Here is a 14342-nt window from a genome sequence, read left to right on the forward strand (position 1 = left end):
TTCTTTCCCTTCCCTGCGCGGCCCTCGCTGGCACCCGCACCCTCTCAGAACCGCCTTTCTTGTCTTGGACAGTACTTCATTGGGATCCCTGTTATACTTAATTGCTGCCTCCTTACCATAATTAGGCAGCCGTGGGAAGCCCTTTCCATTTCAACAGGCTCAGGGTTGGCCGAGGGCTTGCAGGAGGGGCGGAGTAAGGCTCAGGCTACTGTCGGGGCCCTGGGAATCCAGCAGCGTGACTCCTGATCTCTGCAACGGGAGCCAAGGACAAGGGCAGAGAGTACCAAATCAGACTTCTGTGGGACATTTTAAGGCTTCCTTCATTCACTCTGCCTCCATCCTGGACAATGCAGAAAATAGGCCCTGAGGCTAGATGCGTCTGCCAGGCGCCTTTGTGCCTTTAACTGATCTGAAGAGTGCTGGGGAAATGTCCCCATCTGGAACCCCAGGTCCCGCTGGAGAGCTTGCCTCTTCTCCCTGGTGCCAGGAGGAGGCTCGCATTTTGCAGACTCCACGGAGGTGGCGATCTCAGGAGGCCAGGGTTGGTCAGGCTGTGTCATTGCCCTGCTGGCTCCGGCACAGGAACACTGTGATGGGCTTTAAAGGCTTTTAAGGACTCCTCTGGTGACAACTTTTGGGTGGACCAGATCCAAATCTATGGAGCCAGGGGAATAACAGGGAAGGTAAAGGAAGAGCAGTTCTCCAGGGAAAAAAGCTAGGCAAAGGATGCCACTGATTTTTTTCTAGTTAGCAGAGCTCTCTCTGCCTCTGCTACCAGTACAGAAAAACATATACCCTTGATTCTGGCACATGTCTGTCACCACTTGCCTGTACTTGGTCTGGTGAAACCAAAGGCTTAGAGAGGAGTGGACACAAGAGATCGGAGTTATAGTTCTCATAATTAGTATTATTTATTAAGCACCCAACAGCATACCCTGCTTCACAGAGGGAACTCTTTTTTGACTTTTTAGGGTGCACCTGCATATGGAAGTTCCCAGGCCAGAGGTCTAATCGGAGTTATAGCTGCCGGCCTATGCCACAGCCACAGCAACACCAGATCCATTAACCCACTGAGCGAGGCCAGGGATGGAACCTGCGTCCTAATGGATACTAGTCGGGTTCGTTACCACTGCGCCACCACAGGAACTCCCACTTAGGGAACATTTGAAGATCCAAGTCCCCGCCTGTCCTCAGGAAAATGTACCCTCCACAGCAGGTTTGTTTGGGTTTTTTATTTTGTTTTGTTTTTTGCCACACCTGCAGTGTGTGAAAGTTCCCTGAAGGAGATACTGAACCTGTGACACATCAGCAACCTGTCACTGCAGTGACAATGCTGAATCCTTAACCCACTATGCCACAAGAGAATTCCTACAACAGGTGTTCCTAACCTGGGGTCCATGATCTTTAGGATGTCCATAAACAGCTCCCTAGGGGACCTGGGGGAATCTGTTGACTGCCTAAAGTTTTTGTGTGTTTTTTTTTTTTTTTTTTTTTTTTTTTTTTTTGTCATTCCCATGGCATGCAGAACTTCCTGGGGCCAGGGAATCAAACCACATCACAGCAGCAACCTGAACCACAGCAGTGACAACACCAGTCCCTCAACCCATTGAGTCACCAGGGAGCTCCCGTCCGAAGTTGTTTGCAGAACTTTTCACATATCTGTGTGAACATTTTCCTGAGAAAGGAGGTACCCAGCTTTCATCAGATTTCTCAAAGAGTCTAGGGATCAAAAAAAAAAAAAAAAGTTCGGAGTTCCTGTCGTGGCTCAATGGTTAAAGAACCCGACTAGGAACCATGAGGTTGTGGGTTTGATCCCTGGCCTTGCTCAGCGGCTTAAGGATCCAGTGATGCTGTGCATTGTGGTATAGGTCGCAGACACAGCTTGGATCCTGAGTGGCTGCAGCTGTGGCATAGGCTGGTGGCTACAGCTCCAATTCAACCCCTACCTAGTGTGGAAACTTCCATATGGCACGAGTGCGATCCCAAAAAGACCAAAAAAAAAAAAAAAAAAAAAAAGTTTGCAATTCCTGCTTTAGACATCCAGAGATCTGTTCTGAAGGTTGGCACTTCCCAACACACAGGCCTGGGCCCATCTTCATCAGAATTACTTGGGATGCTTATATCTACAGACAAGTACCTGGGCTCCAGCCAAACCTCCTGAGTCAGTCTTCCAGGGGTGGAGCCTGGGATGTTTTGTTTTGGGGATATTGTTTTTGATGCATAGCCAAATATGAAAACCATTCGTCTGAGTTCACGTGTCCGTAGAAAACAACTTATAGAAAGGGGATTAGCATCAAAATTATGGGGCGGGAGTAGCTGGTCCCTTGCGTCTGTGTCCCCTCCTTGGGAGAGAATACTAGATGGAAGTCGTCTGGGTCAGGGGGAGAGGGTTGAAATCCCATTGGGATGAGCCCCACCCCCATCATTGGCATTGATTGAGCTAGAATATCTGGGGGTGGGAGGTGGGGGTAGAGTAGCAGCTCTGGCCCAGGGCTGGGGGCAGGCCAGCCAGCCAAAGACACAGGTGTGGTTTTGGTTTGAGACTCTCATGACGGAGTTAATCCCTCCAGGATGTTCCACCCCAAATCCACAGCCTCCCAGACAAACCAGTCCCACGATCTTGCCTGGGCTCCACCAGCCTGACATGTCTGCTCCTCGTCTCCTGGCCCGGGCCTGCTCACCACCTCCCTTGAAGACAATGGTAGAGATTCTGGGGTGGTAGCATCCGGAAGGCCTGGACCTCAACCTGCCCCTCCCTGGCTTCACTCCGCCTCCATCTTGTCCCGCACCTCGGCTGGCAGCCCCTCGTAAAGGGCGTCCTCCACCAGGAGCCCTGCCTTCTTGAGCCCCCCACAGTTGCCCAGTTCTTCTGGCAGCGCCTCCAGCCGGTTGCCCTGGAGTTCCAGGCGGCTCAGGGCCCTGAGGGCCCCCACCTGGGGTGAGAGCTGGCTCAGGTGGTTGTAGCCCAGGAGCAACGTCCGCAGCTTGCGGCAGAAGAAGAGCTCGTCGGGCAGAAACTCCAGGGTGTTGTAGGAGAGAGCCAGGTGCTGCAGGTTCTGGAGGAGGCCCAGCTCTGCTGGCACGGAGCGTAGTCCGTTGTTGGAGACGTCCAGCAGGCGGAGGCTGGAGCACATGCCGAGCTGGGTGGGCAGTGTCTCCAGCTTGTTGTGGCTGAGATAAAGCTGCTCGAGGCCTCGGAGCTTCCGCACGTGCTCAGGGACATAGGCGATCTGGTTGTGCCACAGCCGCAGGGTGACCAGCTTGCGGCAGTGCTGGAAGCTGAGGATCTCCTCGATGGACCGCAGGTGGTTGTCCTTGAGATCAAGTTCCTGCAGCGCGCCCAGGCTGAAGATGGCATGCGGGATGCGCTCCAGCCCACAGGCCACCAGCTCCAGCTCCCGCAGCACCGCCAGCTTCTTGAGGCTGTTCAGGGCCAGTAGGCGGGCCCCGTCGTTGTGCAGGCTGAGCCGCTGCAGGTGCCCGGCCACATCGGTCACGCTGGCGGGCACTTTGCCAGCGTTGCTTCGCAGAGACAGCACCTTCAGCTGCTTCAGCTCCCGGAGGCTCTCGAGGGTCGCTGCCCGAGCCAGCTCTGGGGGGAAGAGCCCCTCCAGGTGCAGCTCATCCAGGCCACGCAGCCCGAAAACCCAGAGGGGCACCTCACGGAGCTCCTCGCACTTGACCCGGATGACCTTCAGGCGGTCCCGCAGGAAGATCTGCGAGGAGAAGGGCAGCCTGGCGGGTGAGTGGAGCAGGCTGAGCTCCTGCAGGTTCACCAGCTGCGAGAGGCCCGGGGGGAAGGTGATATCACCGATGGCCTCCAGCCGCAGCGCCTCCAGCTCGCTGAGCTCGAAGACCGTGTCAGGCAGCCCCGGGAGCATGCAGAGGGCCAGCTCGAGCTGGCCCCGGGTGTTGCGCTGCAGCTTCTGCCGCAGCTTCTCGGCCGTCCACTCATGGTTGAGGTTGAGCTGCTTCAGGCGGCTCTCGCTGACCTCAGAGAGGAAGACAGCGAAGCGCTTGGAGTACAGCGAGTCATACTGGTCAATGAGGTGCAGCATGAAGGCGAAGTCGTTCTTGACGTCAGGGATGTCCCCCATGCCCGTCTCCTCCCGCACAGACCGGAAGGAGTACTCCTTGAGGGGCCGGTGGAAGAGCCAGTAGAGCGTGTAGAGGCAGGTGATCCCGTACACGCACACGAAGGAGATGTAGCAGAAAGCCAGCTTGGAGAAGAGGTGGGCCTTGGTGTGGTTGCAGCAGAAGCTGGCGTAGCCCGTGACTTCCGAGGTCTCCACCCTGCAGGCCACCAGGAAGCTGATCTTCTCCACGTAGATGAGGTTGTAGACCAGGATGGCCAGGAACTTGCACACCTTGAGCACCGTCTGCCGGATGTACATGGTGTACAGGATGTCCCCCTCTTCCACATGCACGCGGAATTTCTTGACCTTCTCAAACAGGGCTTTGGCCTGCTCCCCTTCCTTCTTGTCCAGCAGGGTGACGGCTGGTGGCTCCGTCACCACCTTCTCAGGCTCTGCCAGCACCTTCTCCTTCTCACCCTCACCTGCCTTCCCTGGCCCTGCCGTGGCTGCCACGGTCACTGCTGGCCGACCGGTGGCAGCAGCGGCAGTGGGGCCCTTATGGTTCTCCCCAGAGACCTCAGACAGGGCCCGCGTGGTCCATGGCGAGTCAAAACACTTGCCCAGGATGGAGATAAAGTGCTCGATCTTGGAGCTGGTGCCGGGGAACTTAAACCAGAAGCTGGTGCAGACCATGAAGATGAGCGTGTGGATGACGACCAGGTAGGGGAAGTACTTGGCGTACCAGTGGAGAGCCGTCTCATAGCAGAGCTGGTTAATGAAGCTGTACTGCTGCAGGTCCAGGTTGTTCTTGAGGCCGCTCACCTCCCGTAGGCCCCCCATCTGCTCAGAGACCCCCCGGGGCAGCAGCTGCTGGCATGGGGCCTCTGATAAGTTCTCCCGGAGTTCATGGCTAGGCAGGCAGATGATCTTGTCCTGCGTCACCTGGGGAGGGGGAGAGGGTGAAAGAGGGTGAAGAAACTGGGTGGCCTGGGAAGTTGAAGGAGGGGAACAGGCGGAAGGCGGGAGAGACCCCATTTGATCCTCAACTGTCCCCAGCTGGCTGTGACTTTGGAAGAGTCAGTAAACCTCTGGGCATTGGACTTCGGCTGAAAAAAAGAGCTGGGTTGAATTGCGTCCTTGGAAAAGATGTTGAAGTCCTCACCCCCATACCTGTGATGGTTGTCTTGTTCGGAAATAGTCTTTGCAGAGCTGATGTGATCAAGTTGAGGTCATTGGGGTGGGTGCTGACCCAGTAGGACTTTGTGCTTTGTAAAAGGGAGAAATTCGGACAGAGACACACGAAGATGCTACGAAGATTTAAGGAAAACGTCACCTACAAGCTAAGGAATGCCTCAGGCCACCAGAATCTAGAAGAGAGGCATGGAACGAACACATTCTCCCTCACAGCCTTCGGAAGAAACCAGCGCTGTCAACACTTGGATTCCAGACCGCCAGCCTCCAGAACCGTGAGGAGATAATGGAAGACTTCCGGGATCCCAGGCCCCGCCCCCAACCAGGCCCCGCCCCCGCCCCGCCCCTTTACCTGGAGGGTGCAGCCGAAGACCCCGATCATGAGCATAGCCACGGTGAGGTACTCGGCCAGTACGTCCCACCAAGGTTTGAGCACTTTGAAGGCGGGCTGCTGCTCCCCAAACTGTTTGAACTCCGCCACCGGAATCATCCCGCCTATGGAAGAGTGCGGAACGGAGGGTGCAGAGAGAGACCCTCAGGAAAGGGTGCCTGGTGCCGTGTCCCCCGAAGAGTCAGACACACGCCTCGGCTTCCAATCTGCGCTGTGCCCCGCTGAAATCTGGCAGTACCCACAAGTGTGTGCTCCCCTCCATTCCCCACCACCCCACCCGGAGCCAGGCAGCTGCGGTCCTCACCACTCTGCTCACTGGGACCCCTGCCCCCATTTGACTCTGCTTGCCCTCTCAGAGCTCGGCAGGGGCGGTCCCTGGGGCCCACACCCCACAGCTTGCCAGTGTGGCCTCCTCCTGGAGCCCAGGCATCTCCTCCCACCCTTGATGCCAATCCGAAACTCTTGCTCTGCTTCTCCGACTCCAGATACGGGGATCCAGGCAGCCAGCCCTGGCTCCCTCCACCACTGGGCTAGAGAGAATCCAGTGGCTCAGGACTTCCGGGGCGTGGGCCCCCCCACCCCCTTCAGGGGCGCTCCAGGCACCACCTCCAACCTCCAACCGGAAAAGCCGGCTGCAGCCTGGCTCTGGTTACGGGCCCCAGGGGCAGGGAGTGACGAAGCTGAAGGCTGGTCAGCCCTAGGGGAGTGGGGGGTGGCAATGACTAGGACACCTGGATTTCTTGCAGGACTAGTGCCCAGGATCTGAGGCAGAAAACAGAGATCTGGGTTCTGAGAGGCAGTGGCGGGGGGGGGGGTGCCAGGACGGGTCAAGGGGCAGAGGATCGGGAAATAGAAAACCCACAGGGAGAGAGGCCAGGGTGACACCTACGACTGGGACAGGGCTGGGCTGCCAGGCTCCTGGGCGGTCAGCCCACTCTGTCTGTCCCTGGGTTTCATTTTAGACCAAGGTATCATTATTCCAGATACAGACAGCCAGGCCCAAGTCACACGGGGGCGTGGACCACGAGCTGGGACAGCACCCTCTCAGACAGGCAGCTGGAGAGCCTCCTCCTCCTTTCTCCCCAAGGCTGCAGGGGGAAGGAAAGGGAGGCAGCAAGCCCCCTAAGCCTCTGTGGGGAGCTCCTAGGCTGGTGCTCATCACCCCCCCCAGCCCAGCATCCATGCTCCCCAATACACAGCCCCTGTTTTCTCACCCAGATTTCCTGGAGCCTGCTATGCTTGTCCTGGTAGCCTGTCACTAGGTGCAGGCTGGACAAGGAAGGGAGGCATCTGGACCACCAGCTGGTCCTCCAGCCTCCCACCCACCTCCAGGGGGAAACTGGTCTCTGTCCCACACCTCAGCCAATTGCTGACACCTCCACGACTTCCTTTTTGGTTCCCGAAATCTTAAAGGCCTTAGAGTTACTCCGGAGTGAGGAAAAGGTGGAAGAGGGGGCAGGGATATAGGACGCAGGCCTGCCCACTAGGCTGAGGCAGGTAATCCGCCACACCCCTTAATCCTGTAAGAGGCTTCTACCTCCCTATGGGGGATGGCACGCAAGGGACAGGGACACACCTGCCCACACCCGGTCTAGGGGAGCCCCCTGACTCAGGTTCTGACTCACCCAGCATAGACGCACGCAAGGGGGTGCACAGACAGAGCACACAATCCCTCACCCAGTGGCCCATCCCTCACAATCAGTATCACGGTCTGTCCTAAACTACAAGCCCGGTAAAGATGCTCCAGCGCATCACAGATTCAGTCAGTGGGGAATCTGATAGAAAAACACATTTAGGGCAGCTCAACAGCCCCCGGGGGGGCAAATTGGAGCCATCAAAAGGGACATCCTCAGGGCATTCTGGAGTGTGCACATCTGTACCAGTGTGCACAAAGTGCAAATACACATTAAGCCAAGGGGAGACCCAGGACCAGGGAGCCAGCCATCTGCTCTTCTAGTTCTGGCCCCCTGTCCCTGTGAGGGACACTGCTCAACTCCTTCACCTGAGAATGGGAACTCTGGGGCTGCAGCAGAAATGCTCCACAGATGGGCAGGAACCAACTTCTTGCCCAGGAGTCCCTGCCATCCTTTAGGACCCATCTCACACTGGTGGAAGCTCTGCCACTGGCCATCCCAGGTCTGCTACCAAAGGCAGAGACACCCAGGGTCCCCAGCCGATGGCCCAGAGGCTCCCGCAGAGCAAGGTGTATACACAACAGCATCCGAGACTGACGTGGGGTTATTATTATGTCTCCATGACTCAATCTTGATCATCCTGAACCTGCCATTAAGCTTTCCCAGAAACAAGCCTGCCCCACTCTTTGTCTGAACATGGCTGGTGGCAGGGCTCGGGGAAAGGCTTCATGGGGGATTGGGGCAGAGAGCTTATGGCTACCAGACCATTTCATTGCCCTTTTTTTCCCGCTCACCCTATGGCATATGGAGTTCCTGGGCCAGGGATCAGATCCAAGCTGCAGTTGTGACCTATGCCACCACTGTGGCAATGCTGGATCCTTAACCCGCTGTGCTGAGCCAGGGATCAAACCTGCATCTCAGTGCTCCTAAGATGCCACCCATCCTATTGTGCCACAGTGGGAACTCCTCAGTGCCTTCTTCTTTTTTTTCTTTTTTTTTTTAATGAGGGATGCACCCACAGCATATGGAAGTTCCTAGGTTAGGGGTTGAATCAGAGCTGCAGCTGTTGGCCTATGCCACAGCCACAGCAATGCCAGATCTGAGCCACATCTGTGACTTACAGCACAGTTCACGGCAATGCCAGGACCTTAACCCACTGAGCAAGGCTGGGGATGGAGGATCCCTCTCCTCATGGATACTAGTCTGATTTGTTACCGTTGAGCCACAGTGGGAACCCCCACTCAGTGCCTTTCTTTTTTTTTTTTCACCCCAACTCTGGGAGCATGGATGTTGGGACCCTCCTTTTCCAGACGGAGGAGTGAAATAACTCTCTCAAGGTGTCACAGCTACAACAGGCATTCAAGGCCAGACCCCTACGTCAGTTCTGTCTGATTGTGTGTGCTCTTTCCATGTTGAGTGAGAACGTCTGGCTGAGATGAAGCATCTTTGCCAAAAGAACCTCAGAAGGGGGTTCCTTATGGTGGAGAAGAGATGGGGGGGGATGTTGGCTTGGCACACAGGCTAGGATGTCCTTGTCAGCCTAGGGCCTGGAATAGGGCCCCTATCCAGCCTTAGCTCCACCCACCCATGCCTCACCCATGCCTCACCCCTGCATCTTCACTCTCAGGCCCTCCCCAAGTCCCCAGCTTTCCTCTAAACACATGGCAATGGGGGGTGCTTCTGGTCCAGCCCCCACCCACAGCCCATGCTAAGAAGCAAAGAAGAAATGGTGACAGCTGTCAGCCCTGAAGTGGGCCTTAGAAGGCACAAGGTCCAACATTTGACTTACACAAAGGAGAAACTGTGGCCTGGGTGGGGGAGGGTGGCCCGGTAGTAGCAGATCCTGTTCTGGGCCCCAGGCCTGGGGACTCCCTACCTATACTTTTCCAAGTGGCCCTGCCGGGACTGGAGGGTCTGGGGAGTCTTGACGTTCAACAGTCCCAGAAGGGACAGTCTGGTGAACCCCCCCCACCAAGTGGTAGGGTTTCTGGGAATTGAGGGGCACACAAGGATGATTTAGAAGCCGCTGAGCAGCGGAGAACCCAGAGCAGAGGACGTGGTCAAGACCCCCAGGTTGATTTCAGCCTGTTGATCTTCACTCCGTCCTTGGCCAGGCCTGCTGGGCTCCCTGGACAGGCGCCCTTGGGCTGACCAGGGCCGGGCCTTTCTCTGCCCCCCACCCCACCCCCAGCTCCTTCTGTGCCCCAGACGGGCGTGGGGCTCAGATCACAGTGCCCGCCGCACCTGGGACGGTCCTCCCGTGGACCAGATCCTCACCCCGCCACGCCGTCCTCAGGGACGGAGAGCCACCTACTCACCGCACGGGCCAGACGCGGATTCCAACTCCTGCGTCCCCAGGAGCGGAGCGGAGCGGCCGGGACTCCCGCAGAGTTCCCGGGCCTGGCCGGGTGAGTCAGGGAGGGCGGGATGTGAGTTGGGAGCCGCCCCGCTTCGCCCCGCCCACCAGCCGTCCCGTCCCCGCCTCCCTTCAGCCGCTCCCAGGTCGCCCCCAGACTCCCGGTACTGCGGGATCGCGGGAGGAAGACGATCCTAATTCTGATGTCCCGGAGGTGGGCAAGGCGCTGGTCGGAGGAGCAGGAAACCGTAGAACTCTGGGCTCCGCTGCAGTGGGGCGGACCTGACACGGGGAAACTGAGGTGGGGCTGGAGGTGCTCGGCTCCCAAAGCCAACCTGTGGACACCCTTACAGAAGCCAGGCTGTGCAGATCTGTTAGGGACGCGTGGAAGTCCTCTTCTCCTCTCTTCGCTCCAGGTGTAGGCACCTGGCCTTGAGACTTAATCAAGGGACGTGGGACCAGGTTCCAAGGGAGGGCAGGGCACTTCCCCCTTCCTACTCTGACCACCCAGCCGGCTGCCCTGCCCAGCCTTGAGGTCAGCTCTCCCCAACCTGGGGGCGGGGAGCAGGGAGGAGAGGGAGTGGGCTGCTCTCAGGTCCTGGGGGGCGGGGATTTGGGCGCAGGGATCAGAGGGCTCTGGGAGGCCAGCTTTTCTAAAGGAGACACTGCCTCCTCTCCCGCCACGACTGCCTCCCACCTTGGGAAGCCTGAGCTGGGTCTTCACTAAGTCTTCGGCCTTGATGTGCTCTGTCTACAAAATTCAAGGGAGAGGGAACCTGGACCAGGTGGAAGAGTAAGACCTCCTCTCCCATGGGGAAAAGAAACCCATAAGTTCACCAGATTAGAGACAGTCTGAAACCTGGAGGGTTGAGTCCCCCCCTCCAGGAAGCTTAGGTTCCTCTGTGAAACCTGCAGTGGGCATGATCCTTGGAGAAGTCCCTATGGGCTCCACCAAAGGCCGCCCAAAGACAAACTTTATTGTTTAGACCAGATAAGTGAGGCTACCTTCTCTCTCAGAGCTTCTGCACTAGCAGGTGTGCATGTGTGAGAGAGAGAGAGACAGAGACAGAGAGAGAAGGCGAGAATGCAAACAAGGAGTTTCCATTGTGGCTCAGCGGCTTAAGAACGTGACTAGAATTCACTTGTATTCAATCCCTGGTCTCGCTCAGTGGGTTAAGGATCTGGCATTGCCGTGAGCTGTGGTGCAGATCGCTGACCCGGCTGGGATCCCTGCTTGCTGTGGCTGTGGTGTAGGCCAGCAGCTGCAGACCCCTAGCCTGGAAACTTCCACACGCTGCAGGTGTGGCCCCAAAAAGAAAAAAAAAAAAAAAGAATGCCAGCAAATAAGGAACAAGATGTTAGTTTGTGACAAATGCCATGTATATAACATAGCAGGGCGAAGTGAAGTGGTAGCAAGGGCCGAGGGCCGTTGGGAATGAATAGTTTCTCCCTCTCCCCTAGTCTCGGAAGAAGCTCCTTGAGATCCACACCCTCGGGGTTCGTTTCCAGCTATATGCAGGGATGAATGTCCTGACACACACTGCTTTGAAGGCACACTTGTGCAAGAGTCTCCGAGGCCCCTGGGATCAAAGCCCACGTGTCTCTCCTCCCTGCAGTGTCCAAGGCCCTTGGGATGGTGTCTGGCCCACCGTGGCAGCCAGTAAATGATGGATGGATGGGAGTTTCCTGGTGGCTCAGTGGGTTAAGGATCTGGTGTTGTCATTGTTGTGGTTCTGGTCGCAGCTGTGGCTTGGGTTCAGTCCCTAGCCTGGGAACTTCTGCATGCTGCAGGTGTGGTCTGGAGAATGAATGGATGTTTAGAGTTCCAGTTGTGGCTCAGTGATAATGAAGGCAATTAGTAGTTATGAGAACGTGGATTTGATCCCTGGCCTTGCTCAGTGGGCTAAGGATCCGGTGTTGCCATGAGTGGCAGGGTAGGTCACAGATGCAGCTCAGATCTGGTGTTGCTGTGGCTGTGCCATAGGCTGGCAGCTGCGGCTCCGATTCAACTCCTAGCCTGGGAACTGACATTGGCTGTGGGTGCAGCCCTTAAAAAAAAAAAAAAAAAAAAAAAAAAAAAAAAAAAAAAAAAAGATGGATGCTTAAGGTGTTGCCTTAGGTATGGCTCTTGGAGATGCAGACCCTGAGCCAGGGAATTGTTTGCAAACAGTTTCTCAGGAAAGTGATCCCAGGAATCATGAATGAGAGGCAATGGGGAAGGGAAGGGTTAACAAGGCTGCATTAATGAGGGTGCAGGAGCAGGCTGCCAATATGGGCAGCTGGGGCTCCACTGTGCCGGGGAGATGGTGGAAGACACAACTCCAAGTGGTTCCACCTAAGAGGTGAGGGAGTTGAAGCATTGATGCACCAGCTCCTGTCTGTCATGGCTGAAGGCAGCTCTGGAGAGGGGGATGGAGGGCGAATTAATGCCCTGGCACTTTTGACTTTCCCTGCCTGTGTGGACTGGGTCCCCAGGGAAACCAGAGAGGTCTGTTCAGTGCCTGCCGCAGATACAGGTATTTGGGTGGAATGACACACATATAATGCTTTCCAGTTGTCCTCCAGAAAGCCCAACCACTCTACATTCCCACATCGATACTACTCAAAGTTTTTAAACAATTGTGGTAAAACACACACATAACAAAGAATTTGCCATCCTAGATATTTTTTTCCTCACACTCCCAGCTTATGGGTCAAATCCAAGCCACAGCAGTGCCAGTGCCAGGTCCTTAGCCTGCTGTACCACCAGGGAACTCCATCCAAACCATTTTTAAGTGTATAGCTCAGTGGCACTAAGTATATACTACAGGGTTGTGCAACTATCACCATCATCCATCTTTAGAACTTTTTTCATTTTCCACAACTGAAACTCTGTCCCCATTGAACTTGAATTTCCATTCCTGTCTCCCAGCCCCTGGCACCACCATTCTACCACCCATCTCTATGAAATTTGAATCCTCTGGGAACCTTATATAAGTGAAATCACCCTGACTGCACCAATTTACATTCCCAGCAACAGTATACAAATGTTCAGTTGTCTCCATGTTCTCAGCAACATTTGATATTCAATAACCAGCTTTCATTTGTTTGTTTGTTTATTATGCTTTTTAGGGCCACACCTACGGCATATGGAAGTTCCCGGGCTAGGGGCAGAATCTGAGCTGCAGCTGCTGACCTACGCCACAGCCACAGCAACACAGGATCTGAGCCAAGTCTGTGACCTACACCACAGCTCACAGTGCCGGATCCTTAACCCCCTGATCAGGGCCAGGGATAGAACCTGCAACCTCATGGATGTTAGTCGGGTTCATTACTGCTGAGCCACAACAGGAACTCCAACACCCAGCTTTTAAGGTTTTGTGAGCCTGAGGTAGTAATCTACTGCTGTGTAACAAATTGTCCCGAAACATAGCACTTTAAGACTATAAGCATTTATTATTATTATTATTATTATTATTATTATTATTATTTTGTCCTTTTGCCTTTTCTAGGGCCGCTTCCTGCAGCATGTGGAGGTTACCAGGCTAGGGGTCTAATCGGAGCTATAGCTGCTGGCCTACGCCAGAGCCACAGCAACACAGGATCCGAGCTGCATCTGCGACCTACACCAGAGCTCATGGCAATGCCAGATCCTTAACCCACTGAGCAAGGCCAGGGATCAAACCCAAAACCTCATGGTTCCTAGTTGGATTTGTTAACCACTGCGCCACAACAGGAACTCCTAAGCATTTATTATATCCCATGGTTTCTGAGGTTCAGGAATCAGAGTGGCTACAGTGGGTGGTTCCCTCCCCCAGCAGCCCCCAACAACTACTGATTTGCTTTCTGTCACTATAGATTAGCTTGCATTTTCCAGAGTGCTGTATAAATGGAATCATACAGTGCATGCAGTGCGTGTCTTCTTTCATTAAGCAGAAGGTTTTTGAGATTTTTCCTGGTTTCTAATGTCTATTAGCTCTTTTTTTTTTTTTTTTTTTTTTTGGCTGTGCCCATGGCATATGGAAGTTCCCAGGCAAGGGATCCAACACAAGCCAGGGATCCAACACGAGCCAAGGATCCAACCTGCACCACAGCAGTGACAACGCCAGATCCTTAACCCATTGTGCCACCAGGGAACTCCATCAGTTTGCTTCTTTCTATTGCTGAGGAGTATTCTATTGTAGGGCATACTTTGGTTTATGTAATTCATCCCCCTTTTCTTTCTTTCTTTCTTTTTTTTTTTTTTTGTCTTTTGTCTTTTTTGTTGTTGTTGTTGTTGTTGTTGCTATTTCTTGGGCCACTCCCGCGGCATATGGAGATTCCCAGGCTAGGGGTTGAATCGGAGCTGTAGCCACCGGCCTACGCCAGAGCCACAGCAACGCGGGATCCGAGCCGCGTCTGCGACCTACACCACAGCTCACGGCAACGCCGGATCGTTAACCCACTGAGCAAGGGCAGGGACCGAACCCGCAACCTCATGGTTCCTAGTCGGATTCGTTAACCACTGCGCCACGATGGGAACTCCTCTTTCTTTTTTTTTTTGGCTGCGCCCTCAGCATGCAGAAATTCCTGGGCCAAGGATCAAGTCCAAGCCACAGCAGTGACCTGAGCCACAGCAGTAATACCAGATCCTTAATCTACTAGGCCACCAGGGAACTCCTAACCCATTTCCTGTTGATGGACCAAGTTTGTAGAGTGGTCCAAGAGAGGAGAGT

General features: G+C 55.0%; 1 protein-coding gene across 4 annotated transcripts; it reads right to left on the reverse strand.

Moving 5' to 3' along the window:
- Positions 893-9714, reverse strand: LRRC8E (leucine rich repeat containing 8 family member E). Of its 4 annotated transcripts, none has more exons than XM_005661262.3 (3): positions 5963-8144; positions 5620-5762; positions 893-5018 (listed from the first exon to the last, which is right to left on the reverse strand). In XM_005661262.3, exons 2-3 carry the CDS (start codon positions 5755-5757, stop codon positions 2763-2765), a joined length of 2394 nt encoding a protein of 797 aa, XP_005661319.1. In that variant the 5' UTR covers positions 5758-5762; positions 5963-8144; the 3' UTR covers positions 893-2762. The 4 variants fall into 4 exon arrangements, with proteins under 4 accessions (XP_005661319.1, XP_003123230.1, XP_020939552.1 ...); XM_003123182.4 differs by lacking the exon at positions 5963-8144 and adding an exon at positions 9611-9714 and having other exon boundaries at positions 1986-5018; XM_021083893.1 differs by having other exon boundaries at positions 1986-5018; positions 6099-8144.

This window comes from Sus scrofa, chromosome 2 (genome assembly GCF_000003025.6).
Source record: "Sus scrofa isolate TJ Tabasco breed Duroc chromosome 2, Sscrofa11.1, whole genome shotgun sequence".
Taxonomy (NCBI): Eukaryota; Metazoa; Chordata; class Mammalia; order Artiodactyla; family Suidae; genus Sus; species Sus scrofa.

Excerpts from the sequence above, each read along its gene's own strand:
- LRRC8E (XM_005661262.3), bottom strand. The coding sequence starts at position 5,757 with ATGATTCCGGTGGCGGAGTTCAAACAGTTTGGGGAGCAGCAGCCCGCC. Across the intron at positions 5,019-5,619 it reads TCTTCGGCTGCACCCTCCAG|GTGACGCAGGACAAGATCAT; the intron begins GTAAAGGGGCGG and ends CCCCCTCCCCAG.